This window comes from Gavia stellata, chromosome 25, assembly GCF_030936135.1.
Source record: "Gavia stellata isolate bGavSte3 chromosome 25, bGavSte3.hap2, whole genome shotgun sequence".
NCBI classification, from domain to species: Eukaryota; Metazoa; Chordata; class Aves; order Gaviiformes; family Gaviidae; genus Gavia; species Gavia stellata.
Window position 1 is genome coordinate 618,069 of NC_082618.1, and position 27,303 is coordinate 645,371.

A 27,303-nucleotide genomic window follows, 5' to 3' on the forward strand; every position below is an offset into this window, starting at 1 on the left:
GACCCTGCTATTCGTAGCAATCTCAAATTTGACCTCAGAGTCATAGTTTCCTGCCATAATTTCAGCATTGTTTGTTTTCACTGGAACACTTCCCTGTGTGCTCTCAACTACTGAGGCCACTTCTCCTCTGTATTGAGCCGAGATATACATTAAAGGCAAGCTTTCAACTTCGGCGCACCTATAATAAAAGAAAGCTCAGACTCATCTTTCCAGGATGAAACTATCACCAAGGTCCCTCTACTAGAATCCAGGCATTTCTAGGGAATTTGTCCCCACTCCTCATGATTACATTCTCTTATCATGAAGGACCACAGCAATACAATGATAAGAAATTCCTTTTTTTTCTGCTGGCTCTGTCAAACAAGAAAGAACAAAAAGCTCCAATAAGCCAGCGTTCTGCAGCCCATCCATCCTGCAATTTAGGGGACACTGAGGAGGACTTTCAGCTATGCACATCCCAGGTAACCTGGCTCAACACGTCAGCACCACACAAAGTATACTGAGGCAGGTAAACAACCCAAACCAAAAGAGGGGCAAGCACAAGACCCAAGCCACTGCGTTTGCAAGGAACTGCAGCAGGATGGATTTAAGAAAGTGTTTGTGCTTCTGTTTCTCCCTCTGAGTATTTCTGAATTCCTCCATGAAGCATCACAAGTGGCCCTGCATTTCACCAAAGAGAAGATTTATTCTGACCTGAAACTCCATTAAAAAAGAAGAAAGTGTGTTCTGAGCAAGATGTTGTTTGTGGCAATTACAGGAACTGGACTCTACAGTGAGAGGGATACAGAAATACCAGGCAGAATGAAGATCCTCAAGTGTGTCTGGGCTTGAGTGTCATTATGCAAAAACATACAACACAGCCCTGGATTATTCAGTACAGAGAAATGAAGCATTTGTCCCTGTAACAGAGCAACCACTGCAGAACTCACCAAAAGGTACAGCAAACCCACCTGGGAAGGAGCTCTGAAGCAGGGGGATGGACATAGCAGTGTTTCAGGGGGGAGAAAATGCCACAAGTACAGCTCCGAGTCATTTAGCTGGTAAGCTAGACAACGGGTCAGGTCAACGCTTAACAAGCACCTGCCAGCTGGTATATAGTAAAGTTTTCCATAACTGTTGTGATTCCACTGGATCATTAAACATGAGCTACAGGCAGCGTTCACAGGCCATCTACTCACCCAATGCCTAAGACAGAAAGGATGAAGCAGGCCTGCCAGACTGACCGAGTACAGCTTGTGCCCTAAACTGAACTTATACAAAGTTGTCAGAAAACACCAAAGAATGTTCTGCCTCAAGTCTGACTAATTAGTGGTGCCTTTGATAGAGAGCAGGAGCGCCAGTTGGAACCGCTTTGCTCCTCTCTGAATACGTAATGAAGTTTTTAAGCAAGATGCAGCAGCAAACCAACCTTCAGCTAGCACGAGGCCCAGCCCTGCAAGAACCTCCTCCAGCAAGGGATTTTTCTTGCAATGAGTTAACAGTACATTCTTGTGTAGGTCGCAGTGATTTGTGTTTGTCTGGAAGACTTAGTTACAGTATTAAAAATAAACTACCATCAACTTCAAAGAAGGTTAGAAATCTTTTTGACTGACAGCTGTCCGTCAGCTGTGTAAGGCAGGAGAACTCCAGAAAAATCATTGTACGTGTGCATCTGCAGGAGTCAGTGGAGAAACTCTGGCTGATGAACAATTCAGTCCAATCTTTAAGCTTGCCTCCAGCAGAGGTTTTGCTTTTTCCCTTCCCCTTTGCACTTCTCAGTCTTCACTAACTGAAAACACTGTTTTACTTGCAACAATAGCTATGTGCCGTTACATCAACTATGTGGAAATCAGCATCTTTGCAAGCTGCTTTTTGGGGGAAAAAAAAAAAAAAGACGCCACACAACCTTACCAGTGGAGGAGCTGACTGGTGACCCAGCAGATCACCACACTCATTCAGAGCTCCCACCACTAAGCAGGGCCAGCTGACGCACAGATCGACACAAGCAGCTTCCCAGGTCAGGCACAGCTACGTACTACCGTCAGACACGAGACCCAAGTCCTACAGGCTTCCAAACTGCAAGTCTCTGAAATTCAGCAAGAGGAGAATCAGAGCCTCCTTGCCAAGTTCAGAGCCACAGACTTCCTGCACACGCTGGCAAGACTGCTCCTCAGTCTTAAATCCCCTTTCACAGCTGCTTGCCTGGGGGTAGTACTTGCTAACAGATGTGACCAGTCTCATCCTGAACCCAGGGCAGAAGAATTTGTGCTCCGAGGCAGTTTAGCCACATGCCCAGCTCAGACCCAGGCACAGGGGCAGCGGGAGGAGTGAAGAGTACAGAAGAGGGTTGTGTTGCTTTAGGAGGCAACCATTCAATCAAACCTCTTCCTCAAATACTACCTTAGCATCCTCACACGCACAGACAAAAGAGCCAACCTTAAAATACCAGACCTGCACTCGCACTGCTACTGACGGAAAGGCTGCCAATACTCATCTTCTGCAAGTAGAAGAGGTACTGCCTGTATTGCATGAGAGAGAATGGCAGCAAACTCTGACAGCCCTGAGCTGGTGATGCTTCCTGACAGAAGGCTGCTGTCATTTTCCGCAACTCTTTCCCTAGGGTCTACCCTGAGGCAAGAGACCAGCGAAGATTTCCACTCCCCCTTACACCCCCTCGAAGGTTTTGACAAAAAAAAAAAAGAATGATCAAAGAGCCTTTGTGCATTTATAAACCCGTCAATTTTGCCAGAAGATTTAAGGCTTTAAAGAGTCCAAAACATCTATTTGAAATTTTCTATACAAACAGGTTTTTTAATATTTAAAAAAACCCAGAAATAAAATATTTAGATTTTTCTGAAGTGAGGCATTCCAACAGCTCCAGACAGGAGCGCTGGAGGGGAGGAGGAAATCCAATTCTTAAGTTTGACAGGAACAATTTTTTTTTGTTTCTTTTAATTGGCAGAGAAACAAGACTACACAGCTATTTCTCCCCCTGGCTCTGACAGGGAATAGCTGGGATGAGCAGCACAGGAAACAACAAAACCAACCTTAGTCAAGTGCTGCCAGTTTCAGGTTCCTGTCCCACGCCAGCTTGCCTCGCAGGAAAGATTCCCCAAGCCCACGATGTAGCAGCCTTTCACCCCACCATCCTGCCTCTCCCCATTCACACCCTCCTATTACCTTACATTTTGCCTCCAAAATCCTCCCACGCAGAAAGGAAGCAGGTTCCCCACCTGAAAACAGTTCAGACACGACAGAGGTTTTGGGAGACCTCAGCCTTTTTCACAACTTGATTACCTTTATTTCTGGTCAGCCAGAAGAAGAGTTGAGAGGGGCGAACATTCGGCAGCACATTTCTTTCTCCTTTTCCATGTAGTCCTTGTAGCAGCTGCAAAGCAGAGCACAGCATGGCATCACAGGCTGTGGGCTGCCCGCCCAAACATCAGTGCCACAAACAGAAAATATATATTATTTTTTCTATAAAAATAAATTAGCCTCATGTAAGAGTATGCTGGTAGCAAAGACAGAGCTCCTCCAAGCCCTGCTTTCTGCCATGTCAGGGAAGGAGAGCTGGAAACATTGTGCCCCATCCCCAGACCTTGGGTCTCTGCTTCACTGGTGACTATTAGCTAAGTAGATCATTTAACTTTTGGTAGCCACATGCTTCCTACACCAGTTTTGCAAGCATATGACAATGCAGAGGAACCCCCACCTGTAACCTGTGGTCTAGTTTTGTGTCTCCTCATTTATGTCACTGCTTGTGTGAGCTCCTCCAGCACCTAGCAGGAGACATCATCCAAATGCCCTACTCCAGGATGTCTACCATTGACACTGAATCTGGGCAGAGGATGGATAGGAGACAGCAGGGATTTGTGTCCGCAGTAAGTGGATGACAGGGCAGATGCTTCCTCCTCCATTCTCACTTCCCTGCCAGCATCACATTAGCATGGCAAAAGCTGCCCAGATTGCTCCATTTTAATCGCTGCTCCTCCAAGCACAGTGTTCTCCGCACCCTGTGCTCTCACCTCACTGGCAACGAGGTCTCACTGGTGAGGAATCCCTGAGCCAGAGAGTGACTCAGTTTGGGCACCATCCCAGGGATCAATGGCTGCCCACACGGTCAGCTTTCCTGCATCTGCTACCATATAAGGTTAAAAGCAAAGGTTTTTGTTGCAACACAGCAGAAACAGCACAAGTGTGACATTGGCTAATGCTGTCTCAGCTCCCCAGCTAGGTCTCAGCACCCCTGGGTCCAGAACCTCCAAGTGTTTCGTTCCACGAAATCCCAGCACAGCAAGTCTCTTCTGTTAAGCCTCAGACAGATGTTGCCACAATTGTCCACACTGAGTAGATCAGGGATGCCCACCTAGTCTGTGGATGGCACGCTCACGCACCTACCACAGCAGGAAATCCAAGAGCCCCTCATTTGGAGGCGCAGATTCATGACAGATGTCAGAACAACACTATTTTGTTCTGGATTTAATGCAATGCAAGCTTTCCAATAGAACTGCCAAATCCAGCAGCAGAATTTGCACCAACAAGACCACTAGAGCTGGTACCAGACAGGTGTTCCACAAAATCCTCACCCTGGATTCTGCCTGTTGTTCTCCAGTGAAGTGAATTTTGCCAAGAACTCGGTTGAGCTGTTAAACAGATGCTTTTGAAGTTTTGTTTTAGAGAGCAAAAGGTAGCTGTTGATTAACACACAATATTCCTTTTTGCAAAGTACGAACGTATTCAGTAAGGAATGGAAAAGCCTCTAAGAATAAGATTTTTATTCATAGTCCATTTCTGAAGCATTTGCCAGATCACATTACGAGTTTTCTCAGGCAAGGCAGTTTAGCAATGTTACAGGATCTAGACTGAGGTATGGCATCATTAACAACACCTGATAACGCTGCCTTCATCTATTTTATACTAATTCCACTCTGTCACAGTAAAAGCAAAAAATACACCAATTTTAACTGGCACTGAAGCAGAAACTGAGACAACAGTGGTTTAGTGCGTACTCAGCTTACTGACACACGCGTTAGCTGTACATGCTGCTATCTCCAGAGTCAAGAGCTGACAAGCCTGCCTGCTGCTTCCCCAAAGGCAGAATGCCTTGTTGCTTCATAGCAGCACAACCTCAACATTATTAGCAAGATTTCTCTTTTACCTGCCAACATATTTCGAATGAGTCTAAGGGAAGTCCTGATTCTAGAAGCATCATGTCTTACAGCACTGTACCACGGGTCTTTGATGCTGCCCGCATACTAAGCCTCCAAGAGTAGCTAGCCAGCCATCCAGATCTATTTCATATCTACTTGCGCTCACCTAGCAACTGGGTAGCTACATACCCAGAGGCAGATCAGGGTGAATAGAACTGGTTATTTCAGATTTCCAGAGCAGCAGCTAATACTGCCTTCAAGTTCTTTGTACTTCAGAAGTAGCAGAACAAGCTTGAAGACTTGGTGTTATCACAGACTATTAAAGACAACGTGGATATATAGGACACTGATGTGTAAGGACAGCCCTCTACCAAAATGTCACCTGGTGAAGGCACTCAGCCCACAAGACTGGCTTTTCCAGCCGCACCAACTACTCTAATACGAGATGTTACTGCTGCCTACAAACCTTTTTGCAAATGCCTAGCAGCAACACACAGAAGAAGAGGGTTCGTATTCAAGGGCTGCTTTGTGATCTCTGAAGCTGGGGACTGCATCACCTTGTGCATTCGTGAAGAGTGCCAGAAGTACAGCACACACTTTTGGGAACTAGCTAGTGCTTTTTGCCAGTTTCAAAAGGAAGAACAGAATGAGGGAAGAGACTAGCGTTAGTCATGTTTTGGTGGGGCTAGGGCATGACTAAAGCTGGCAGGATTGTGCTGTTCTCAGCCTGCGGGTGAAAGGAAAGTTTGCCTTCAGGATTGCTCACTTACTACCTCCAAGACAGCACGAAATTCACTTATTCACTTTTAACAAACATTAGTATTTGTAGCATTGTATACTGAAGCACTTGCAGTGCAGAAGAGCTGCTGTAGTTAACCAACACATCTTAAAGGGAATGAAAATCATACTTATTAATCCAGGACATTATCAGCTTGAGCGCTAGCCTACTGCATTTCATTGGTTTTGAGGCATTTCAGCAGCCCCTGTCTCCCTGTCATCACCCTGACCTACCTACTCACAAGGAGCATAACACACACATCCCCCCAGAGAAACTGTACAGAGTGGGTGCTCTCAGCTTCTCACCTATCACCTGTAGCCACTGTGTTTTCAAAATGTTTGAATCAGCTGTCTCCACACTAAGAACAACTTTCTGCATTTTCCCAAGTCACTTACTAACCCAACATTTTTGTGTTTTGTTTTTTTAAACATCTTAAATATTTTTGAGTGGGTGTTCCAGCCCATCTAAGCACTCTCTCTTCCACAGGGATGGAAAGGAGTTCTCTCACCTTGCCAACTTTTTCAGCTCATTGTTAATATCATGGTTAAACGGCTGTATGTGCTGAGCTCTGACCAGGAAATCCCGTGCTTTTTCGTATTCTGTCATGCAGAGACAAGCCTGCCATTGAAAGAAGACAGATGTGTTGCAAGATAAATACAGACTCACTGCCATTCTTCAGGACTGAAACATGTGCAGCCACAAACATTTCTGAGACAGATCCAGGTAGCTCAGGAATCCCCCATGAAAAGATCTGTGTGACAGATTTACAGAGAGACAGATTTTCCAAAAGGTCAGATGCAAACAAACCACCTTGACTGCTGCAGCAGCTTAGGAGGCCTGGCCCAGAATTTAGTGGTTCTCCTCGGTTCACTCAAGGCTCTCTCCACAGCCAGTCAGACTGGGGTTTTCCTTGATGTGGCTACCAGAGGAATTTATTTTTTCCCCACCTGGCCACACCTGAACAGCGCTTTGGCGTTTCTTTGGTCAATCTCCAAGGCCTTCTCCCCATACACCAAAGCTTGGGCAGGACGTTCCAGTTTCAGGTAAGTAAGCGAGAGATTCAAGAGCACCAGCAACTTGGAAGCATCGATCTGACACTGCTCTGCCTCACTGGAAGGGTTGCGACCGAGGATGGAGAACGCCTGAGCAGACAGGAAAAAAGAATTAGTGCGCAAAAAATCTGCTAGGGAAAGTGAGAAATCCATCTCATCAGCCAGCTACACCCATGTCTCTGTTTACCTAGGTTAGTTAAAAATAATAACCAAAACTCTAAATATATTGCATGGCATTATCAGCTTGACTAGCCAGCTCTGCCATAAGACTACAGGTTTAGGAACCTATCAAGGAACTTGAAAGCAGCAGAATTAAAATATTACACCCAGATTTTAAGGCCAAAAACAGAAGATAAATCCTACAGGGAGAAAGGCTTTTTTTGTTACAAAGAAATACCAAGGAAAAGCAACCCTAAATGGGGGGGGAGAAAAAAATCTCACAAAACCTCACTACTTCCGAAACAAAGGGAGATACATTCCAGTTTGGGAACAACCGAGTATTTTCCTGCCCAGAGAGGCTGTGGAGTCTCCATCCTTGGAGATGTTCAAAACCTGAACGGACCCAGTCCTGGGAAGCCTCCTGCTGTGGCTGACCTTCCTTCACCAGGGGGCTGGAGTAGACAACCTCCAGAGGTTCCTACCAACCTCAAGTACTGGGCAATTCCCAGAAAGCTAAAAGTAGAGTGCCCAGGATGCCAGCGATACCTCTGTTTCCAGACCGCAGGGATTCTAGACTACTTCTCAAAGCACTAACCAGCATGCTGCTGCAATACAAGGCCATGCTGCATTGTAACATCTTCCAGCAGAAGCTGACCTGAAAGGCTCCAGTTCAGCAGTCAGCCACGCAAACTACTCAGGGATCACACAGCCACTGGGATGTACTCTTCTGTCTCGGCTAGAGCCCACAGGGAGCAAGCCTGAAGGAAAAGGGTTCTGCCTATTTCTGCCAAGCCTTCTCCTCTTTCACTTACCAGTGCCACTCACACAAAAGCGGGTGTTTAAGATCTGTTCTTAAATAACAAACTATGCCTAGAAAATATAATGAAGTTATTTGATCTCTAAATTGTACTTGTTATGGTGAGCTAGCACTCAATAATCATTGCTTTCACAGCTTTTCACAATGGAAAACACATTTTTTTCTGGTGTCATACCCTTTTGTATCTGCCTTTGGCACCCTCAAAATGCCGCTTACGGTAGAGGTAGTTGCCAAACTCTCTCTCCGTGTCTGCCACTTTCAACACCTTTTGAAGCGGGAATGTATCCTGCTGCTCCTGTATAAAGAAATACCTGAATTTCAGCTCAAACAAAAGAAAACAAGCAGAGAGCTTAAACAGAAGAGTCCTGCACAGTCCCCTTCTATTCACAGAGCAGGAGCCAGGCCGTTGCCAAGGCCCCTGCAGCGTCCAGCCGGGCCACTGCCACGTGGTATTTCCCTTCGCCAGGCTGAAACATGCCACTGTTCTTGTGCTGATAACTCCTGGTGAAGAGTGCTACCAAACAGGTTAGAAAGCTCACCAGGACCAAAGGGACTTCAGGGTGGGGAAAAAAAGCAAGAATTTTTTAAATCCTGCCCAACTCTCTCACCTGCTTAGCACAGAGCAGTTAACACAAATGCTATCGCTGGCACAGGAGGTGAGGCTGATTGAAAGGCTCCATTGCTCTAATGGCTCAGCATCACCCATGGTGGCTGCCTCCGGCCAGCTCCAGGACCAGCCTGACACCCACACAAGACATCAACCCAGCAAAACAAAAAAACCCCAACAATAATTAAAAAAAAAGAGTAAAACAAGGGACAGGTTTTCTCCTGGGTTTCCAAGTTTGAACCAGCTCACAGAGAGAGATAAGTTAGCCAGGAAGGGTGGGCAACTGGCAAGAAGGGGAGTAAGCTCTCTTGCAAGAAGTGTGGTTTGCTCGCAGGGCTCTGTGCGAACAAAGTGGCCTGTGCAGCAGGAGGAGGGAAGGAGGAGGGAATGAGGAGGGCCTCCCTCACCGGCGCTGCTGCCTGTGCCCCACTCACTGACCCACAACCACAGCCCAAAGCCCTTTTCATGTAAAAGGGGGAATTAACAATAACACCGTAAGTCACCAGGGAGGAAAGCGAACAGTGAAGGAGGACTTGGGAGAGCAGCCAAGAAGCAGAGACAAAGGGTGGGGGCGGGGGGGGGGGACTGATGGACACACTTGAACACAGGATTTTTTACAGACAGCTCATTACTGTTCCTTCAAAGAAATTCCTGGAAGCTGGTGCCCTCTAGTGAAACCATGAGGTTTCCTGTAAAGCTAAAAATAAATGAAGTTCCACTGACTCCAGCACAGGGGAACAAAGGCAGCACCCAGCTTCTCCCTCTACACAGGAGTGCAAACAGAGCACGGTGTGCAGGGGTAGCGTTAGAGGGCATGTGTTTGTATCAGAGTGGAGCTAGCAGCCCAGGGTCTGGATAACTGCACCTGCAATTAAGCTAAACATATGTAATACATGAGCAACAGCAACTGGAAGGAAAGACAACAAAGCTTTAGCCTCCAGATTTAGGTCTCAAACCTTATTAAGGCAACTCACAGCAGTCAACTCAAAGAACGTGTCAGATTCATCTGAGTCTAGGAAGTCCAGCACCTCCACTTCAAACATGACGGTGGCATTTGGGGGAATGAGAGGAGGACAGCCCCGCCGCCCATAAGCATAATCTGGCATGAAGACAAATCTTGCCACCTCTCCCTTCTTCATCGTCAGCAGGCCAATTTCCAGGCCCCCCAGTGTAATGTCTGTCACAAGAAGAAATGGAAGGTCATGAGAAATGCAAACCTGGAAACCCCCTCAGACTCCAAACAACAATTTCTCCTAAAGCCTAGGGGCTAAAAATCCTTGGTAGCTCATATCTCAGCAACCACAATGGTCAACTGCCCCCTGTTATGGCTCATCGGAGCAGTCTGCTGTGGGACCACGCACATGATAAACAGCAACATCTCCTCTCAGGTGATTTAAAAACACCAAGACAAGCAGCTGCTTCAGGGCAGGCAGCAAGCACCCCTGCTGCCACAAACAGCATGGGCACTGCTGCTCACTCCCACAGTCAAGAGGGGCAGAGGAGGATCAGTTCCAAGTTGACCATCACCTGTGTGAAGCAGGAGGCTTTTGGATTCTATTAACAAGTTTTAAAGGTTTCAAATAACCTAAAGATATTAAACAGCATTTAAATTGACATGTCTTAATGGGCTGGTCTTTATAACCCTGAGTCCCAGGACAAACTTTTCAGCTCAAACCTACCTTTTCCAAGTTTCATCAGCCCAGGAGACTTGCTGTAGCCATTTGTGCAGAAGGGCTCATTGCAGTGTTCCAGGTACCCAGAGTATTTCACTATGCAGCCCAAAGCGAGGAACGGGGAGAAGAGAAAAGCAAGAGTTTGATTTCATATCCAGTAACAGTACCATCGGAAGCACGCTGGGAGCTGGTTTTGCAACATCACCCTTTTATCCTGCTTTTCTTCCTTCCTTCTGCTGTTGCACAGCAGAGGTAGCACAAACTACTTTGTCTTTATACCAAAAACCTGGTCACATCCAAGTAGCTGTGGTGTTGATTGTCTTTTAACATCAACACCAAATAAAAACAGCTGCTTCACAGTCTTGATGCCTTTCTAATCAAGGGATGTGATTTTGTTTCTAAGAATGGGAATGGAAACTTCAGCTGTGTAAGTTAAAATGCCCCAGTTACCTGCAGAAATCTGTAATAAAGCCTTTCCTAACCAAAGCTAGAGGCCTAGAAAGAGAAACAAAGCGAGAAATGTACCCCTCCAAGCTCAGCCGCTCCCCACAGAGCTGTACAGATAACTCCAGTTCTTAGTTAGAAAACACACTGTAATGGGCTTCCTTTGACGTGGTACCAGGCCCTTGCACTTCAGGAACCACTTTCAGCTTCAAACTTCTTCTCTGTACTGTGAACACAGGTGGAACTTGGAAATCCTGCTCTTCTCAAGGTCAGGACACCCTTGCACTTAATCTGTCAGCCACAAGAAGTTAAACAGAGTATCCTAAGTGCTAAAATAGTGATAAGGCAGAGCAGTCTCTGAAAGAAAAAGACGTACTACTCTATAATATAAGCACCTTTAAGCTCTCGTTCTGATCTCATGCTAAAGTCCAAAGCACTCAGATTTGCCAGCCACAAGCACCTCAACGCTAGAGACTCAGGGGAATCTTTTACAACAGGTTCTGTCCTCTCTATTTCTCCCACTGCACACTTCAGGCCCAACCACAGAGACCAAAGCAAGGACCTTGCACTGAGAGGTAAATGACATAGAGGAGGACAAGACCCTGACCTCAATCTGCATTTCTAAGGATTTTAGGTTTTCTTTTAGGTTTGGGGTTGTTTTTTTTTTTTTTTTGGGGGGGGGGGGGGCATTGCTAACCACAGATTAAAGGTAACAATTGCCATTTATAAAGAAAGCTGCTCAGGAGATGGTCAGTGGAACCTGCCTGCAGGCTTGCACCCACGAAGGAGGGCACAGCGTTACTGCAGAGCGCACCAAACCCCCTGGGGAGCCCAGCAGCGAGCTCAGGCAGCACTGGCTGCAGGACGCCTGGCTGGCGGCACGGAGCAGACAACACAGGGCCCTGGTGAAGGTGTGAAAAGCAGGCCGGGCCCTGAGACAGGGGGGTACGCAGCCGCTGCCACACAGCCTCCCCCAGCCCGTACCGGGGGCACGGCCACCTCAGCCCGCCCAGCACCGCGGGCCCTGCGGCCCCAGCAGTACCTGCCACAGAGGCGGCGGGGGGCACGGCCTGCCCGGTGCCGGGGCGCAGCTCCTCCTTGCGCACCCCTCCATCGCCGCTCAGGTCCCGCAGGCCCCGGGCCTGAGCCAGGCACTGGAAGGGGGACATGGCCGGGGCCTGCTCCGCCGGGTACGGCCGCCCCGCGGGCTCGGGCCCAGCCCCGGCTCGGCCCCGGGCCTGGCCCACAGCCCCGCCGCGGCCCACCATCACCCAGAGCACCTGGTCTCGTCCCGCCCCTCGCCCTCTTCACCAATCACCGCCCACCACACGCTGCCCCTTCAGCCAATCACGCTCCGAGGAGCGACCGCGTCCCAACACGCTGCTTAAGAGCCACGCGCCGGCGCCTCTCGGGCAGGACACGCCTCTGCGCAGCTATCGGCCAATGGGCGATGGAGGCGTCACGGGGCTACGCAGTGCACCCTGGGGGGTGTAGTCTGCGCCGCCCGCGCCTCCTCCTCCCGGGCCCGGGGGCGGCTGCCCCGCCCCGGTTCCCCGCCGTTCCCACCGGGCCTGCGGGGGAGAGCAGCCTCTTCCGGGCATTGTTCCCCTCAGGGAGACCCGGACGGTCCCGCCGGGCGTGTCTGCTCGCAGGCTGAGGCCGCGTTCTCCCCCGCGGCACTGGCAGCAGCCCCAGGGCCCTGGGCCTGCTCCCCTGAGCTGAGCCTGTGGAATGGGGGACCTCGGCTTGGGTGCTCCCGCGGCTGCAGGAAAGGCCCCTTCGAGGGAGGGACATCCCTGCGGCCTGTCCTCACCCATCAGCCCCCCTAGGGGAACGGGTGCTGCACCCTCCCTGCTTACTGCGGCCCAAAGACCCAACACCTTCAGTGTGAGGCTGCGGCGGGAGCCCGGGGCTAATCCTTTAACCTCTGTTTCCGCTAACCCCATCCCACAGTCTCCGGAGGGTTGCCCCAGGCTGGACCCTCCTGGCTGAGAAGCCGTCCTTCATCCCCGGCTTCCCCTGGGCAACACTGAGAGGGAAGCTGTGGCTGGCTGCAGGTCAAGAACCGAGAGTAATTACATGAGAAACCATTTTTTGCACAGTCAGACAAAAACATGTACATGTCTTGCCCCACACCGGAGGCGGGACGCTTTGGGTTTCCTTCTGGTCTTTTCCAAAAGAACGAAAGGTTTTCACCAAACAACAACAAAAAATGCTGTTTCAACCAAAAAAGAGCTTTAGTTGATAAAGTATTTTGGTAAGAATGTTCCTGCTGACCCAAGCAGTGTGGGTGAGTGAAACCTCAGCAGGACTCGGGGAGACTGGCCGCTCAAGGAGGCAAACACCACCGGCTCTTATCAAGGTTCCTGCCCGCGCAGTCATATGATGTGTGTGCCCCTACCTGTGCGGTGGGGCAGTGGCCAGCCCTTTGTGGGGGTGTGTCACCATCCTCAGAGCAGGAGAGGGGGACGAGAGTCTGCCTGGCCTCTCCCCGGTGGGGCTGAGGCTGCAGGAGGGGAGCGGCTTGGCTCCCCGTCCCACCGAGGGGCCATCGGTCCCGCCACCTGCCTTGTCCACCCCTCCGATGGGGTGGAAATCTTTAGCTTGACTGGGAGAAGCCGAGTGACATTCATCAGACTCGGTGCACCGGGACGAGCGCAGCCCGAGCTAGGGACGGGAGGAAGCAGTGCAGGACACGTGAGTGGTATGGTGAGCAGGGGGCTGTTATTTGGGTCTCTGGGAGGTGTTTCTGTGTGAGCAGAGGGAGCAGGTGAGGGTGGTTCCTCTGTATGGGGTCCTGTGGTGTCTGATGGGTCACAGGCTGACATTCAACCTTTCCTTGATTCATCAAGCTTCTATAGAAATGTATGATAAAAGTTGATCTCAGGTCACAGCCCCCCCTTTCCCCAGGGAAATTACTGAGTCTTTGACTTCAGGTCATGTCTTTGACGTGCCCAGGATCTTGGCAGTTATATCCCACAGTGCCGGGAACAGCAGGGGAGGCAATGCTGCACAAACCTTCAATAGGCTGTCCACGCGCAGCCGCAGGGCCGGCGGGAGAGGCGGGGATTTGGGCTCATGTTTTTTGGGGGTGCTGGCCCAGAGTGCAGAGCGCGGCGGGGACCAGAGACCGCAGTGCGTTTCAAGGGGGTGAGCTGCAGTTGCAGCCCTGCACGCTGTCCCTCAGCTTCCCAACACTCATATAGGTTGAATCCACTCTCACACGTGTTTAGTGCATGGTGGTGGTCCCTGTCTCCTAGATAAACGTGTTCTTTATTATTTCCTTCTGCTTTTGCTTAGATGCATCACTTGAGCTAATGCGAGTCCTTCTGAGGATGTCTGTGACCAAGACAATGAGCCCAAAGAGATCTGTAGGAATTCATACAGGCCAGGGTCAATACTGGAATTTTTCAGCAGAAAATCCCCCTCAGCTCTGTCTTCAGCCCTGACACACAGGGTGGGCTGCAGTCTGACACACCTTCCAGGCAAAGGCCCCAGATAGGAACAGCTTGGTGGAGACTTCTGACACCTTAGGCAGATCCAGCAGGCATGGCCAGGTGTGGTCTCACGTCTCCAGAGCCCAAACTCCCATCGCGGGTTAAAACAAGCATCTCGGACTTTGCATGGAGCCTAATGATGAGTTTGCAACTGTCTGCGCTGCTGCTGGGGGGGTGGAGGTGTCTCTCTGTTTCACCTTCCTCAGGTGCTGAGCTCTGTCTTCACTCACCTCTGCTTATCTTGCTCTCGGAACAGGACTGATCTCCCACCCGTGTTTCCCTGGCCAGGTCTGCGCAGGACGGTGGCAGGATGGCTCGGAGGATGAGCATCGACGAGCTGGAGGACCAGCTCCTTTGTCCCATCTGCTTGGAGGTCTTCAAGGAGCCCCTGATGCTGCAGTGTGGGCATTCATACTGCAAGTCCTGCGTGGTGTCACTCTCCGGAGAGCTGGACGGGCAGTTCCTGTGCCCTGTGTGCCGCCAAACCGTGGACTGCAGCGCCTCACCACCCAACGTCACGCTGGCCCGTGTCATTGAGGCGCTGCAGAGTCGGGGCGAGGCAGAGCCCACCCCAGAGTCCTGCCCAACGCACCACAACCCCCTCAGCCTCTTCTGCGAGGCCGACCAAGAGGTGATCTGTGGGCTGTGTGGCACCATCGGCAACCACCGCCAGCACAAGATCACCCCCACCTCTACTGCGTACTGCCGGATGAAGGTTAGCAGGCAGAGCTGGCAGGGGCTCCTGGGGTGGGGGTTAGGGCACCTGCAGTGCTTGCTGGCCAAATGTCCCCTCTTCTTCAAGGGACAGGCTGGAAATGATTCCAGTGTGGGGAGCATGGTCCCATGGCACAGCTAGATGTGGGGCAGGGTCCCTGGGCTGGTTTCTCAGGCTGAGCACATTCCCGGTTGAGAGGGCTCATGGTTTTGGTGGCTGAACCACGGTGGGGAGAGCCAGGGGTCGGGGAGTGTCGGCGCAGCCTTTCAAGACTGTTTCCAAATACCATCAAAAAGAGTCTGGAGATAAGGGCTGAGGCGAGGTGCCACAGGAGAGCAGGGAGGCAGGGAAACAGGAGCCCCAGCCAGGCAGAGTAAACAGCTGGCGTCCCCTGCCCAGCATCACATGAAAGACCCAGGAATGGAAAAGCACAGGGCCACCCGTCCCCTCCACTCCTGACACCAGGGAGATAAGAGCAGAAGGCACCAGAAATGCTCCTGCCCCAGCCAGGCTCCCGGCACCGGTGCTAGGAGGGTGCCGCCAGCCTGGTGCTGGCTTCCAGCCACTTGCCACCTGCTCACCCGGTGTGGAGCAGCCACAGGATGTCAGATACAGAGGGTCGGGAATGGGAGTAGAGACATGGTGCTTCTGGCAAGAGTACCTGGTCAGCAGCATCCAGATCGGGGCCATGCTCTGAGTGCTCTCCTGCTTCTGGCAACCCCAAATCCTCTAGATCAAGAGAGTAAAGATCAGCAGGACATGCAGGACCCCAGAAAGCTTAGAGAAAGCTTAGGAGAACATGGCTTCTGAGGGCCATGTGTTCCCTGGGGGGCTGACAAGCACTGCCTGCGATCAAGGAGTCTGCCACAGAGGTCCCTCCTACAGAGGTGCTGTCTTTTCAGGAGGAGCTGGCTGTGCTGCTGACCGATGTCCACCAGTACAAGAGGAACCTGGATGAACACTTCAGCAAGCTCATCAACAACAAAAGCCGCATCGCAGTGAGTGCCATGTGCCAAGGGAGCCTGTGTCCTCGAATCCTTTGTGCCCCACACAGCCCCTGGAGCAACCTCTGCTCCCGGGTCTCCCCAGCTCACCTCCTGTACTCCTCTCCTTCTCTTCCCCCTTCCCTGGGATAGCAGACAGGGCTTATCTTCCACCCTGTTCCCTGAGGTTCGTGTTCTCCACAAAACTCAGAGATTAAACATAGACCTGTTTTCAGGAAGGGTGACGTAGCCCGCTCTGGTGGCACAGCCCTGTTTTCAGAAGGGGTGACGTAACCCTCACTGAGCGTCCTGGCAGGAGCACCACTCAGAGCTGCTTTGACCGAATGTCCTTGGAGATGGGGAGGTAACAGGTGGAAAGGACCCCACTCGGAGCAGGCTTCCCAGAGTCGGAGCAACGCCATTGGTTTCACATTGAGTTTATGCCTAGTTTAGCTGTGTGTCCGTTTCCCAATAGAGGGAATAGACCACAATAGAGGTCTCCAGGGGACCTCCTCGCATCCATTCCAAGGCCAAAGCTTCCCAGTGGAGCTCCTCAGAAGGGCTCAACCCAAATGAAAGTAGAGCTGCACTCTTCTCCCCCTTAGCCAAGGACACAGATTGCTCCCTGGGAGCAGAGGGATCCAAGAGCTCTTTCAAGGCTCTGATGAAGCTGCTTGGGACATCAGGAAACCAAAATCTGGGGAAGGAGAGGTGTAAGGCAGGGGTGCTCTGCTGGTGAGCTGCTGAGAACCGCAGGATGAAACAGTATCTAGCCTGCTGTGGAGAGTTGCTCTTTATTTGGAAAGGCAGTGAAGGGCGACTTGGTGGGACATGTTAACATTGCTGCTGGCATCTCTGAAACCAAAAACCAGGTGAAGGGGATGGAGCAAGGCAGCCCTGCACAGCCGCTTGTTGTCTCCTGGCAGAACGAGGCGGATGTCTTCAAGTGGGTGATCCGGAAGGAGTTCCAGGAGCTGCACAGGTACATCGATGAGGAGAAGGCCACTTTCCTGGAGAGCATCGAGGGGAAGGCAGCCCAGCTCATCACCTCCATTGAGGCCCAGGTCAAGCAGACATCAGATACTCTGCAGAGGATTAAGGAGATGCAGAGCTCTCTGGAGGCACTCAGCAATGAAAGTCAGCTTGATTTCATCCGGGTGAGTGCACTCGCTAGTGAAGACAGCGATGGTCAGCCAGGGTCTCCAGCCCTCAGCTGTGGGCAGCGGGAACCCTCACCAAGCATAGCTGGGCCACCACAAGAAGTGAGATGTAGGTGCCCTCTGTCCAGCCAGGGCTTCTCCCGATGGGAGAGACCTGCCCTCCACGAGAGGCAATGCCCTTAGTTCTCCCAGGAGAGGAGAGCCCTGGCCTCTCCAGCCCGAGGCAGGGATGTGTGCAGCTGTGACCATTCCGTCAGTCTCCCACCACCGACTCTCTCTTTCTCTTGTTTTCCAGAAATATAGCTCCTCCCAGTTCAGGTGAGTGGTGGGATCCAGCAGCAAACAGCATCAATGGGGATGGCAGTGCCTCCGCACCAGGGCTAGCGGTCCCAGGCCAGTGGGCGTCTCAGGATTGCTGGGGCAGCGTTGCCTGGACGCTGCTGTTGTGATGGATAGCCAGACCCATGCACCTAGCCCCAGAAGAAGGCAAGAGCAGCTGGCGAGACAGCAGTGGCTCCATCATACACAGCAGCCAGGTGAGAAGAGGTCACACACTGTCTCTGTCACCTGTGTCATGGCTGCCTGTGTCTTTCCAGGTCAGAGCTCCCCAGCCTGCACCCCAGCGACGGCATCTTTAGCCCCGTGTCCTTTAAGCCATGCTTCCACCAAGACGACATCAAGATGACTGTGTGGAAGCGCCTGCACCGCCGTGTCCTGCCAGGTACCGACCTGCCCCGCTGGCTGTGTGGCGGCTGCCCTGGGCTCACTGGCGCGTGGGACAGGCTGCCCAGCCAGTGTTGCGCTGCCGTGGCCTCTGTCTTGCCCTCTGCTTGTGCGCTCCTCACCCCCAGGAGAGCTCCTGGAGCAGTGGCTGGCCATGTCTCATGCTGGCAGCAGCCTGCTCTGGCATAATGTTCTAGCTGCTTAAAGTTCAGCAGTGCCAGCTTGTCCAGTTGTGCCAGCCCCCGGGTTGCCCGGAGCCAGACCCCTGCCCCTAGTGTGCCTGGAGCCTGTGTGCTTTCCTTTTAGCTCCAGAGACACTGAAGCTGGACCCGGTGACAGCGCATCCCCTCCTGGAGCTCTTCAAGGGTGACACGGTGGTGCAGTGTGGGCTCTACCAGCGCCGGGACAGCAACCCCAAGCGTTTCAACTCCAGCAACTGCATCCTCACCTGCAAGGGCTTCTCCTGCGGCCAGCACTACTGGGAAGTGATTGTGGGCACCAGGAACCACTGGCGCGTGGGCATCATCAAAGGCACAGTCAGCCGCAAAGGGAAGCTGAACAAGTCTCCCGAGAATGGCGTGTGGCTCATCGGCCTCAAGGAAGGGAAGATCTACGAGGCCTTCAGCACCCCACGGGCCGCCCTGCCGCTCACCACCCGGCCCCAGCGCATTGGCATCTACCTGCACTACGAGAAGGGCGAGCTGACCTTCTACAACGCCGACAACCCCGATGAGCTCAGCCCCATCTACACCTTCCAGGCGGAGTTCCAGGGCCAGCTCTACCCCATCGTGGACCTGTGCTGGCCGGAGCGAGGGCCTTACTCGCCCCCCATCATCCTGCCCACGCCCACAGCTAGCCAGCACCCCCGGGTGCCGTACGACCATCCTGCCCCAGAGGAACCCCCCACGAAGCCGTAGCCTGGCCAGTGGGATGAGGCTGTGGCCAGGGAGGGCTGTGGCTGAGTCCCGAGGGCCTGCAGCAGAGGACAGTCAGGCTGCATGCAGGGTTGTCCTCCCATGGAAGCGGTGGTACTGCAGAGTAAGCTTCAGCAGTGCAGGAGGGTCCTTCCCCTCTCCTCTAAGAGCATAAAATGTCAGCCTTGACCTCTCAATCCCCATCCCCAATCTGTTGGGCTAACTCAAAAGCCTAGAACATGCCTGGCCTGCAAAGATCTCCCTATGGAAAGGAGCACCTGCCTGAAAAGCATGAGCTATGAGCGGCTGGGGGTCTTTGTTCACGTCTGTCTTCTGAATAAATAGTTTGTGTTAGGTGAGCTGGTTGCTAGCTAATACCAGTACAGTCTCTGAGGAACTGACCACAGCCAGAGCTCAGCGGGAAGCTGCAGTGCTCCGCAGATGCGCAGGGGGCTGACAGGAGGAGAAAACAGAAGCCAAAAAAGCAGCTGCAGAGAGCTGTGTGCCAGGCCGCAGAGGTCAGCCCCCGGCAGAAGGACGCCGGCCTGCCCGGGGCAGTGCCTCTTCCAGATGCGAGCTGGCCTGGGGAACCACGCACAGAGCCTGCCAGGGTGGGACGCTGCGCCCGGGGCCGCGGGCTCAGGCCGTGTGAGGGGAGCAGGGCCAGGCACCCGGACACAGCTGGGAGCACAGCCTGGCTGGCTCGGCCACCCTGCACACAGCCCGGCGGCAGCTTTCCAACGACCCCTCCCTGGGCCCACGGCGAGTTGTCGTTCTTGCTAACCACAGAGTCACCTGGGACCCGTTCCTGGGGCTTGTCACCAAAATTCGCAACTGGCCCATGCCGCCCAAGGAGAGGCTAGGACACAAAATACACCATTACTAGGGTAAATATTTATTCCTGTGCATGAGGTGTCCCTGTCAAATTGTGGTACCCGAATGTGGTTTTACGCCGGGTTCTTACACCCCTCAAACATTCAGGTACAACATGATTGACCAACCACTAACACCCGCACCGCCGATTGCTTATCCCAGTAAAACTTTGCAGCGCCACGGTATTTCTGCAGCATCCCTGCTGCCTGGCTATGGATCCAGATGTCCCCGGAGTCGGCCTTGCTGGAGTTACGGCTCTGTGACGCCGGGCGATGCGGGGGGGGTTTCAAAGACCTCTCAGAGGGACCAGGGTGCTGGCCTTACCTCGGCTGTCCCCGGGTATCCCTTACCCCTCAGGGCCAGCTCTAAGCTTCCCAGAGGCCGAGCCCTTCTCTGCCGGGCCGGGCTGTCCTTCACCTTGTCCTACTTAAGCACGAACAGCACCAAAGGCTCCAGTGAAGCTCCACTCCCCCCTCCCGCCACACGCACGGCGAGCACTAACGCACACCGACGGCGTTAATACGCCACAGAAGCGGGATTTCCACGGCAGGTGCTGCCCTCACGCCCCGGGACGCCCAGGCTGCTCCGCTCCCCTCCCCGCTGCCGGGGCCGAGCCCTCACGCCCTGGCAGGCTTCGCCGGGCCCGGGCCCACCCGGCCGCCCCTTCTCCCCAGCCCGGGAGCTCAGCCCGCCTCAGAGCCGCTGCCCGGCCCCGGGCCCGCCCGCAGCCCAGGTCGCGGCCTTCGGGGGCGGCTGAGCCGCCCCGTTCACCGGCGGCTGCCGAGAGGCCGCGCCAGGCCCCGGCGGCGCCGCTCGCCCCCTGCCGGCCGGGAGGTCGCACCGCCGGAAGTGGCGGCGGCGCACGCGGCCGGGTGGGACGGAGGCCGGGCGGGGACATGGCGCTTTACAGCGCGGCCGCCGCCGTCCTGACCGGGCTGGAGCGGGGCGATGGCGGGATCAAGACCCTGGTGTACAACAGCAGCTTCCCGGTGCGGGGGGCGCGGAGCCGGGGGAGCTGGGGGGGCCGGGGAGGGGAAGGGGGGCGGCCCAAGGGGGCTTAGGCCCGAGGCGGGGTAGGCCCGAGGCGGGGTAGGCCCGAGGAGGGTGAGACCCGGGGGGTTTAGGCCCGAGGCGGGGTAGGCCCGAGGAGGGTGAGACCCGGGGGGTTTAGGCCCGAGGCGGGGTAGGCCCGAGGAGGGTGAGACCCGGGGGGTTTAGGCCCGAGGCGGGGTAGGCCCGAGGCGGGGTAGGCCCGAGGAGGGTGAGACCCGGGGGGTTTAGGCCCGAGGCGGGGTAGGCCCGAGGCGGGTGAGACCCGGCGGGGTAGGCCCGAGGAAGGTGAGACCCGGGGGGGTTTAGGCCCGAGGCGGGAAGCCCCGCGGAGGTCGGCGGCGGGCTCGGGACCTGCCCCCGGGCAGCCCTTGACCGCCCCACAGCACGTCCGGCAGCTGTATGCCCTGGTGTCCGAGACCCTCCGCTACTCCCCGGTACTGGAGAAGCTGCTGGCCGGCGCCGCGCTGCTGCAGGCCGAGAAGAAGCTGCCCCCACAGCTGGCGAAGGTAAGGGGGGCCGGGGGTGCCCCCTCGGTGGCGGGGCCCGGGGTGGCAGGGCCGGGCTCACCCACTTTTCCGCAGGTGCTGGTATACGACCTGCTCTTTGGCAAGGGCCTGAAGTGTGGGGGCCGCTGGAAGGCACTGGCCCGGCGGCACCGGGCCCGGCTGGAGGCCGAGCTGGCCCGCCTGAAGGTGCAGCAGAAGGTGAGCCGCAACGAGGATCTCCTGGCCCCGGCACAGGCAGTGAGCCCCGGAGGTAAGTAGGCCTCGGGGCCGGGTGGGCTCCCTGTGCTGCTGGCAGCAGTGGTGGGTTGTGTCTGACCCAGCCGGCTCCCCCAGCCTCCCAGGTACCGCGCTACGTCCGAGTCAACACCCTGAAGACTTGTGTGGACAACGTGATTGACTTCTTCAAGCGCCAGGGCTACTCCTTCCTGGGCAAGGCAGCCAGGTAAGCATTTCTTTCTGCCATCCCACCTTACCTGGAACGTCAGTGAGTGGCAAGGGCTTGGGACGAGGTGCTGTGGGCTGAAGGGTTGTTGGTCTTGGTGCTCATGGTGGGCAGGTTACGGTCTCCGGCAGTCCCCACTCTTACTTTCTGCCTGCCCGGGTGCTGCCTGGTGCCGAGTGGAGAGGAGGCCTGGGACAAAGGGGGTTCTCAGCCTGGGCTCTAGTGTGGGCACGGTGAAGCAGGACTGTGTGTTCATCCACCCTGTGCCTCGTGGGCAGTGTGGAGGAACTGAGGGCCCTCTCCGGGAAGAAATTTTTGCTGGATCTTCACCTCCCGGAGCTGCTGGTTTTCCCTCCGCAGACGGACTTCCACGACAACCTGCTGTACACTTCAGGACACATAATTCTGCAGGACAAGGTGGGGCAGCTGGGGAACAGGAGGCTGCAGGGATGGGAAAACCACTGACATGGGTGGAGGGTTGGCCCCTTCCTCCATGCCAAGGGCTGGGCTTGGGCCGGCTTTGCTGCAGCGCTTGAAGCTTAAGCTGAAATTGTGAATGCATCCTGCAGCTGTGGGGTTCCCCCATGGCTTTGCTTCCATAGCCTGTAGGTACTGGATGATTTGCTCTGAACTGTGCTGTAAAAAGACCCCATAAGGAGCTGGGGATCAGCAGCTGGGAGCAGTGCAGGGCTGTGGGCCGCGTAGAGGCTTCCAGTGGTGGATGGTGGTGGGGGACTTGGCCCTGTGTTGCTGTGGCTGCCTGCAACCCCACAGCACCAGCCGTGCCCCAAGGAGGGTCCAGGGGTGCTTGCTGCCCACACCTCTCACCGGGGTTTTCCCTCTTGCAGGCCAGCTGCCTCCCTGCCTTCCTCCTCAGCCCTGCTGCCGGCTCCCACGTCATCGATGCCTGTGCTGCCCCGGGGAACAAGACCAGCCACCTGGCTGCCATCCTGAAGAACAAGGGGTGAGTGCAGGTTTGTGTGCTGGGGGGGAGGGAAGGGGTGCAGGTGGCCCTGGTCCCCACGAACCCACAGAGGGGCCATGGAGAAGGTGGCAGGAATTGCTGCGCCTGTCACCCTGCCCCACTAACTCGGGCTGATGCCCACTTCTCCCTAGGAGGGGTCTGAGGGGACGTGAAGTCACATAGGGGTTCACTTCCCAGCCCCTGACCCCACTCTGTGCCCGACACCAGCCCTGCTCAGTACTCCTGCCTGGGGGAGCAGCTCCCGAGCTCTGCCTGCCCAGCAGATAGCCGGCGTTTGGGGCTGCTGGTGCAGCCTGCTGCCGTCAGCATGGTTCCTGGGGCCGCGTGGGATGTTCATGCCTCTCTTGGGTGCCGGGCTTTGCCTTCAGCCAGATCTTTGCCTTTGACGTGGACACCAAGCGCCTGGCCACCATGAACACCATGCTGATGCGGGCTGGGGTCACTGGCTTCCAGCTGGCCCAGCAGGACTTCCTGACCGTGGATCCTGGAGACCCCAAGTACAGCAAGGTGACCTATATCCTCCTCGACCCGTCCTGCAGCGGCTCAGGTAATGTGTGGGGCTCTGGCTGCCCCGCCTGGAGCCGGACTCTGGGCACGTGGACCCCTGGCTAACAGCTGCTCTCCCCGCAGGGATGGTGAACCGGGTGCCGAGGGAGGAGGCTGCCCCGAGCGCTGAGCGGCTGCAGGCGCTGGCCGGCTTCCAGCGCAAGGTCTTGAGCCATGCCCTGAGCTTCCCAGCTCTCCAGCGCCTGGTCTACTCCACCTGCTCGCTGCACCAGGAGGAGAACGAGGAGGTGGTGCAGGCCGTGCTGCAGGAGCAGGGCTCAGCCTTCAGGTGCGCCGGCCTCGGGGAGGGGTGCGGGGGGCGCAGCGCAGGGTGCTGCAGGGCTCGGCACTGACCCTTGTCCCACGCCGCAGGCTGGTGAACGCCTTCCCTTCCTGGCCCTGCCGAGGACTTGCTGCCTTCCCTGGGGCAGAGAGCTGCCTCCGCGCCTCTCCTGCAGACACACTCACCCACGGCTTCTTTGTAGCTGTCCTGGAGCGGTGTGGGGAAGGGGCTGCTGCCCCCAGGTGAGAGGAGGGCCTGGGGGGCTCTGCCTGCCTCCAGCAGCTTCTGGGGCGGACCATGGCCAGGCTCAGGGCTGCCGGGGCGCCCGGGGGAGGGCGTTACCTTCCTGACATGAGAGGGAGGGAAGATGGAGGGGGTCTGCCTGTAGCGCAGGAGGAGAGGGCAGGAGCTGTGGTGAGCGGGGCCTCAGGTGCGTGGCTTAGGCTGTTTGCTCTCATCCACAGCTCTCTGCCTGCGGCAGCTGAGAACCCGCAGCACGGAAAGGGAACGGAGCCAGGAGCAGCTCCCAAGAAGAGGAAGAGGAAAAAGCAGCGGGTGAAGGAGTGAGATAACATTTTTAGGGACTGCACAGTGCCCAGCCGGGGCTGGCGGGGAACGCTCCTCCACTGTCGCTGTGGCCTGAACAACAGCGGGGCCTCGGAACACAAGTAAAGCTTTGTGCCAGCCGCACACTGGAACAGCCTGCTCCCCTGGAACCCAGTGCCAACCTCCAGGGCCACCCTATTGCCCAGGGGGGAGACTGCTCACCCAGGGCTGACCCTTGCAGCCAGCCCCCAGCAGGAGGTTTGCCCCCAGAGCCTGACCTGGGGCAGCCTTGGGAAGTCTGCAAACAGCACCAGTGTTCAGCACAACCCCCGTTTCTGCACTGTGCTGGGCTGGAGTGCTCCAGTTGGATTAAGGGTGTTATTTTTACCATGTTCCCTGCCCCCGCAAATCCTTACCCCAGCCTGATGCGGGGTTTCGGAAAAGCCTTTGACTGGAAGGATGAAACAGATTAAAGTTTCTCTCTCTCTTCGCTGTCTTTTCCAGCATATTTGTGCAGTCTTACCCTGAAACTGCCACTGCTCATAGTGGAGGCAAAGTGTGTGTGGGGGGTGAAAAAATAAAAATAATAAAAAATAATAATCCTGTCCCTGCACCTGCCTTTGAACAGGGGGAGCAAGAACACACAAGCCGGAGGGTGTTGGAAAGCAGGGCCCTGTACTGCACCAGCAGTGCCTGGCCCTGCTCGGGACCAGGAATCAAACACGGGCAAGGCAGACGTGAACACAGTCTTTTTATTTTAAACCAGGGACATAAGAAGCAAGGAAAAAAATTGCACATTCACACTAAAATCCTCATCAGCCACACCAGGAATGATCCAAGTCTTCAGTTTGAGTTAAAACCCAGCCTCCCCCCTGCCACGTACGGCAAGCCAGGCACAAGGGTCTCTCTCAGCAGGGTCTGTGCGGCGGGGAAGGGACAGAGCCTGGCTCCTCGCAGAGCCAGGCACCTGGGACCTAAATGGGGCAGCTCCCAACAGCCAGTGCTCCCCAGGGTGCCCTCACCTTGTACCCTGCTCGTCCCCATCTCCCTCTGCCACACGGGTCTTGCTGGAGCTGGCCTGGGCAAACCCCAGCTCCCTCGCCATCCTGCCTCGTGCCACTGCCACCAGTGAGGGCTGGTGAGTAGGTGCTCTCCTGGCTCAGCACCCTGCCCGGGGCAGAGAGGGAGGAAGCGCCAGGGTCAGCCCTCGCGTGCACTAACCCTTTTCCAGCCGCTTTCTCAAACCCCAAGGGCGCAGTTGCCCAGGCTGGCTCCTCCTGCGCAGCTCTGCCTGGCTCTAGCAGCCCGCTGCACCCCCTTGGCCATGCTGGTAGGGGAAGGCCAGAAAAGCCCCTTCCAGCAGGTGCCTGCCTGCACGTCCCCACTCGCTAATGGGCCACGTCCCCTCTGCGCCACACAGAGCCCGGTCACCTGCCCTCCTTCCGCCTGCTGGGAGAGACGCCTTGTTCCTGGCAGACAAGAAAACCACTCGTCACCGTAACGCGCAAGAGCTCCTGCTCCTCATCCTCGGAGAAAGAATAATTAAAAAAAAAAGAAAAGGTTTAGTCACATCCACGTACATCACATTTTAAAATTAAGGAGATGTTGTTACAGGCCGGGAAGAGCGTGCAGCAGCAGAGCGCGCAGGACGTAGCTGCCTTTCCCCGGCACAGCTAGTTCCTGCGGGCAGAGCCGGGGCACGGGCCGGCTCCTCACCGGGCTGCGACAGCACAGCTAAACACTACCAACAGCGCTGCGGGGTCTGGCAACCTCACTGAACCAAGCTTGAAGGAATTCAAAGGCAATTTAGCTTAAATATAAAAATAAATTTTTATTTTGTTAAAAAACGTTTAAATATTTGTGATTTTTTTTCTTTTTTTTTTTTTTAATTTAGACTTCGGCAGACACACACACTCACACGGCTCGGAGAGTAAAAAACCCGGCAGCAAAGCACTCCTGGAAGTGGTGGGGAGCCCACGGGCAGGGGTGCCCGTCCCTCACCCGGGGCAGGGTGGGGGGCAGCTCTCAGGTGACCCCCAGCTCCAGCAATCTCTTCCCATAGGAGCTCCCAGGCAGGGGAAAGGCTCCACTCCTGGCTGGATGGGAACAGGGGAGGCAGCACCACAGCTCCTAGGAGCTGGTAAAACCCAAAAGGACGGGGATGAGCTAAAAAATGAAAAACAATTTGGATTTGGGGAGGGTGGGGGAACCCATCCACTCTGGACTCCTTCTGTTAGCGGCTCCAGAGCACCCTGAGGTGGGGAAGGGGCACCAGGAGAGAAGGGAAGGGAGAGGAGAGACTGCCAGGGCGGAAGCCCCCACGCCTGGGGTTCCAGGCCCCGTCCCCCCCACCCCGGCTGCCTGCCTTTCAGTCACGACGACAAAGGGACAACTCCCCCAGCGCGAGTAGCCACGCAGTGATGCTACTGTCAACACCCAATTAGCCAGGGCGCGTCCCCCGCAAAGGGACGGGCGCCCCCCAAAAAAAGAAACTCCAAACAGCAAATCCGGCATAACCAACATGCCGCCACGCACACGGTTCAGTTCTTCCTCCAAACTCGATTCAATGAGCGCATCAAAACAGGAGCACGAATAAAGCAAAACAGAGGGGGCTTCACACGAGCGGGGCGGGGGGAGCCCGCAGCCCAGCGGGGAGCAGCGAGGGCTGGGGGGGGCTGCTCAGCAGCTGGGAGAGGGGTGGAGGGACCCCCATCCCCACCCCACGCCTCCAGCTGAGGTCCCAGGCTACCCTCGGCTGGAGGTCTGATGGGAGATTAAGTCACAGCGAGGGAGTCGTCACCCAGCTGCAGGAGCCGGGCCGGTCACCCATGGCACCGAGACACCCACGCCAGGCTGGCACTAACCCCGGCTCGTGTTCTGCAGGGACGGCAACGAAGCAGAGCCCTCCGGAGGGAGCGTGTTCACCAGGCCACGGGATGAAACACCGGGGAAAGATTTCGGGACCTGGTGAAGACAACATCCCTCAGCAGCCTGGAACTGCGGCCAACAGGAAGGCAGCACGTCTCCAGCCGGGCTCCGAGCGGGGACGTGCGGCTCTGCCGGTTGCCGTGCCATGGGGCAGGGGGCTGACTGCTGGGGACTGGGGAGGAGGGCATGGGAACAGCTAGAAGAAGCAAATGGGGAAGAATTTACACGTTATGAAACATGGCAAAAAAAAGAGAGGGAGGAAACGCTGCAGATATGTACAGAGGTTCATCCAGCCTTGGCTGTGGAACTGTTCAAGTAAGAAGAGTTTGGTTTATCCCGTCCCACCCTGGTCGCTGCCACCCAGCATGGTCTCCGGCTGGCATCAGAGTCGGGGGCCTGGCCCCAACACCACTGGTCCCGCCACGGGGACCGCTCTAGACCAGAGCCCCCCACACGCGTGCAGGGGCTCCTCGCGCAGGCTGGCGGCAGG

General features: G+C 55.3%; 3 protein-coding genes across 4 annotated transcripts; 2 read left to right on the forward strand and 1 right to left on the reverse strand.

Moving 5' to 3' along the window:
* Positions 1-3,288: 3,288 nt before the first annotated feature.
* FKBP6 (FKBP prolyl isomerase family member 6 (inactive)) lies at positions 3,289-11,828 on the reverse strand. The gene is made up of 7 exons (XM_059829489.1): positions 11,702-11,828; positions 10,222-10,311; positions 9,517-9,719; positions 8,111-8,230; positions 6,855-7,049; positions 6,416-6,525; positions 3,289-3,367 (listed from the first exon to the last, which is right to left on the reverse strand). Exons 1-7 carry the CDS (start codon positions 11,826-11,828, stop codon positions 3,289-3,291), a joined length of 924 nt encoding a protein of 307 aa, XP_059685472.1.
* A 2,467-nt stretch (positions 11,829-14,295) lies between these two features.
* TRIM50 (tripartite motif containing 50) lies at positions 14,296-18,654 on the forward strand. Its single transcript, XM_059829111.1, has 6 exons — positions 14,296-14,871; positions 15,774-15,869; positions 16,781-17,011; positions 17,310-17,332; positions 17,611-17,735; positions 18,044-18,654. The coding sequence occupies exons 1-6, from the start codon at positions 14,467-14,469 to the stop codon at positions 18,652-18,654; spliced, it is 1,491 nt and encodes a 496-aa protein (XP_059685094.1). The 5' UTR covers positions 14,296-14,466.
* A 1,766-nt stretch (positions 18,655-20,420) lies between these two features.
* On the forward strand, positions 20,421-24,446 carry NSUN5 (NOP2/Sun RNA methyltransferase 5). Of its 2 annotated transcripts, none has more exons than XM_059829113.1 (10): positions 20,421-20,513; positions 20,961-21,083; positions 21,159-21,333; positions 21,417-21,525; positions 21,804-21,942; positions 22,374-22,489; positions 22,879-23,057; positions 23,141-23,345; positions 23,429-23,581; positions 23,804-24,446. In XM_059829113.1, exons 1-10 carry the CDS (start codon positions 20,421-20,423, stop codon positions 23,904-23,906), a joined length of 1,395 nt encoding a protein of 464 aa, XP_059685096.1. In that variant the 3' UTR covers positions 23,907-24,446. The 2 variants fall into 2 exon arrangements, with proteins under 2 accessions (XP_059685096.1, XP_059685097.1); XM_059829114.1 differs by having other exon boundaries at positions 21,159-21,320; positions 21,404-21,525.
* Positions 24,447-27,303: the final 2,857 nt, after the last annotated feature.

What these genes read in the sequence shown, in the direction of transcription:
- FKBP6 (XM_059829489.1), bottom strand. Translation starts at nt 11,828, where the DNA reads ATGTCCCCCTTCCAGTGCCTGGCTCAGGCCCGGGGCCTGCGGGACCTG. An exon ending in CCCCGCCGCCTCTGTGGCAG is followed by an intron (nt 10,312 to 11,701) that starts GTACTGCTGGGG and finishes TGGGCTGCATAG; the next exon opens with TGAAATACTCTGGGTACCTG. An exon ending in GAGCTGAAAAAGTTGGCAAG is followed by an intron (nt 3,368 to 6,415) that starts GTGAGAGAACTC and finishes TCTGCTTTGCAG; the next exon opens with CTGCTACAAGGACTACATGG.
- TRIM50 (XM_059829111.1), top strand. Translation starts at nt 14,467, where the DNA reads ATGGCTCGGAGGATGAGCATCGACGAGCTGGAGGACCAGCTCCTTTGT. An exon ending in ACAACAAAAGCCGCATCGCA is followed by an intron (nt 15,870 to 16,780) that starts GTGAGTGCCATG and finishes GTCTCCTGGCAG; the next exon opens with AACGAGGCGGATGTCTTCAA. An exon ending in GCACCGCCGTGTCCTGCCAG is followed by an intron (nt 17,736 to 18,043) that starts GTACCGACCTGC and finishes CTTTCCTTTTAG; the next exon opens with CTCCAGAGACACTGAAGCTG.
- NSUN5 (XM_059829113.1), top strand. Translation starts at nt 20,421, where the DNA reads ATGGCGCTTTACAGCGCGGCCGCCGCCGTCCTGACCGGGCTGGAGCGG. An exon ending in ACAGGCAGTGAGCCCCGGAG is followed by an intron (nt 21,334 to 21,416) that starts GTAAGTAGGCCT and finishes CGGCTCCCCCAG; the next exon opens with CCTCCCAGGTACCGCGCTAC. An exon ending in TTCCTGGGCAAGGCAGCCAG is followed by an intron (nt 21,526 to 21,803) that starts GTAAGCATTTCT and finishes CCTCGTGGGCAG; the next exon opens with TGTGGAGGAACTGAGGGCCC.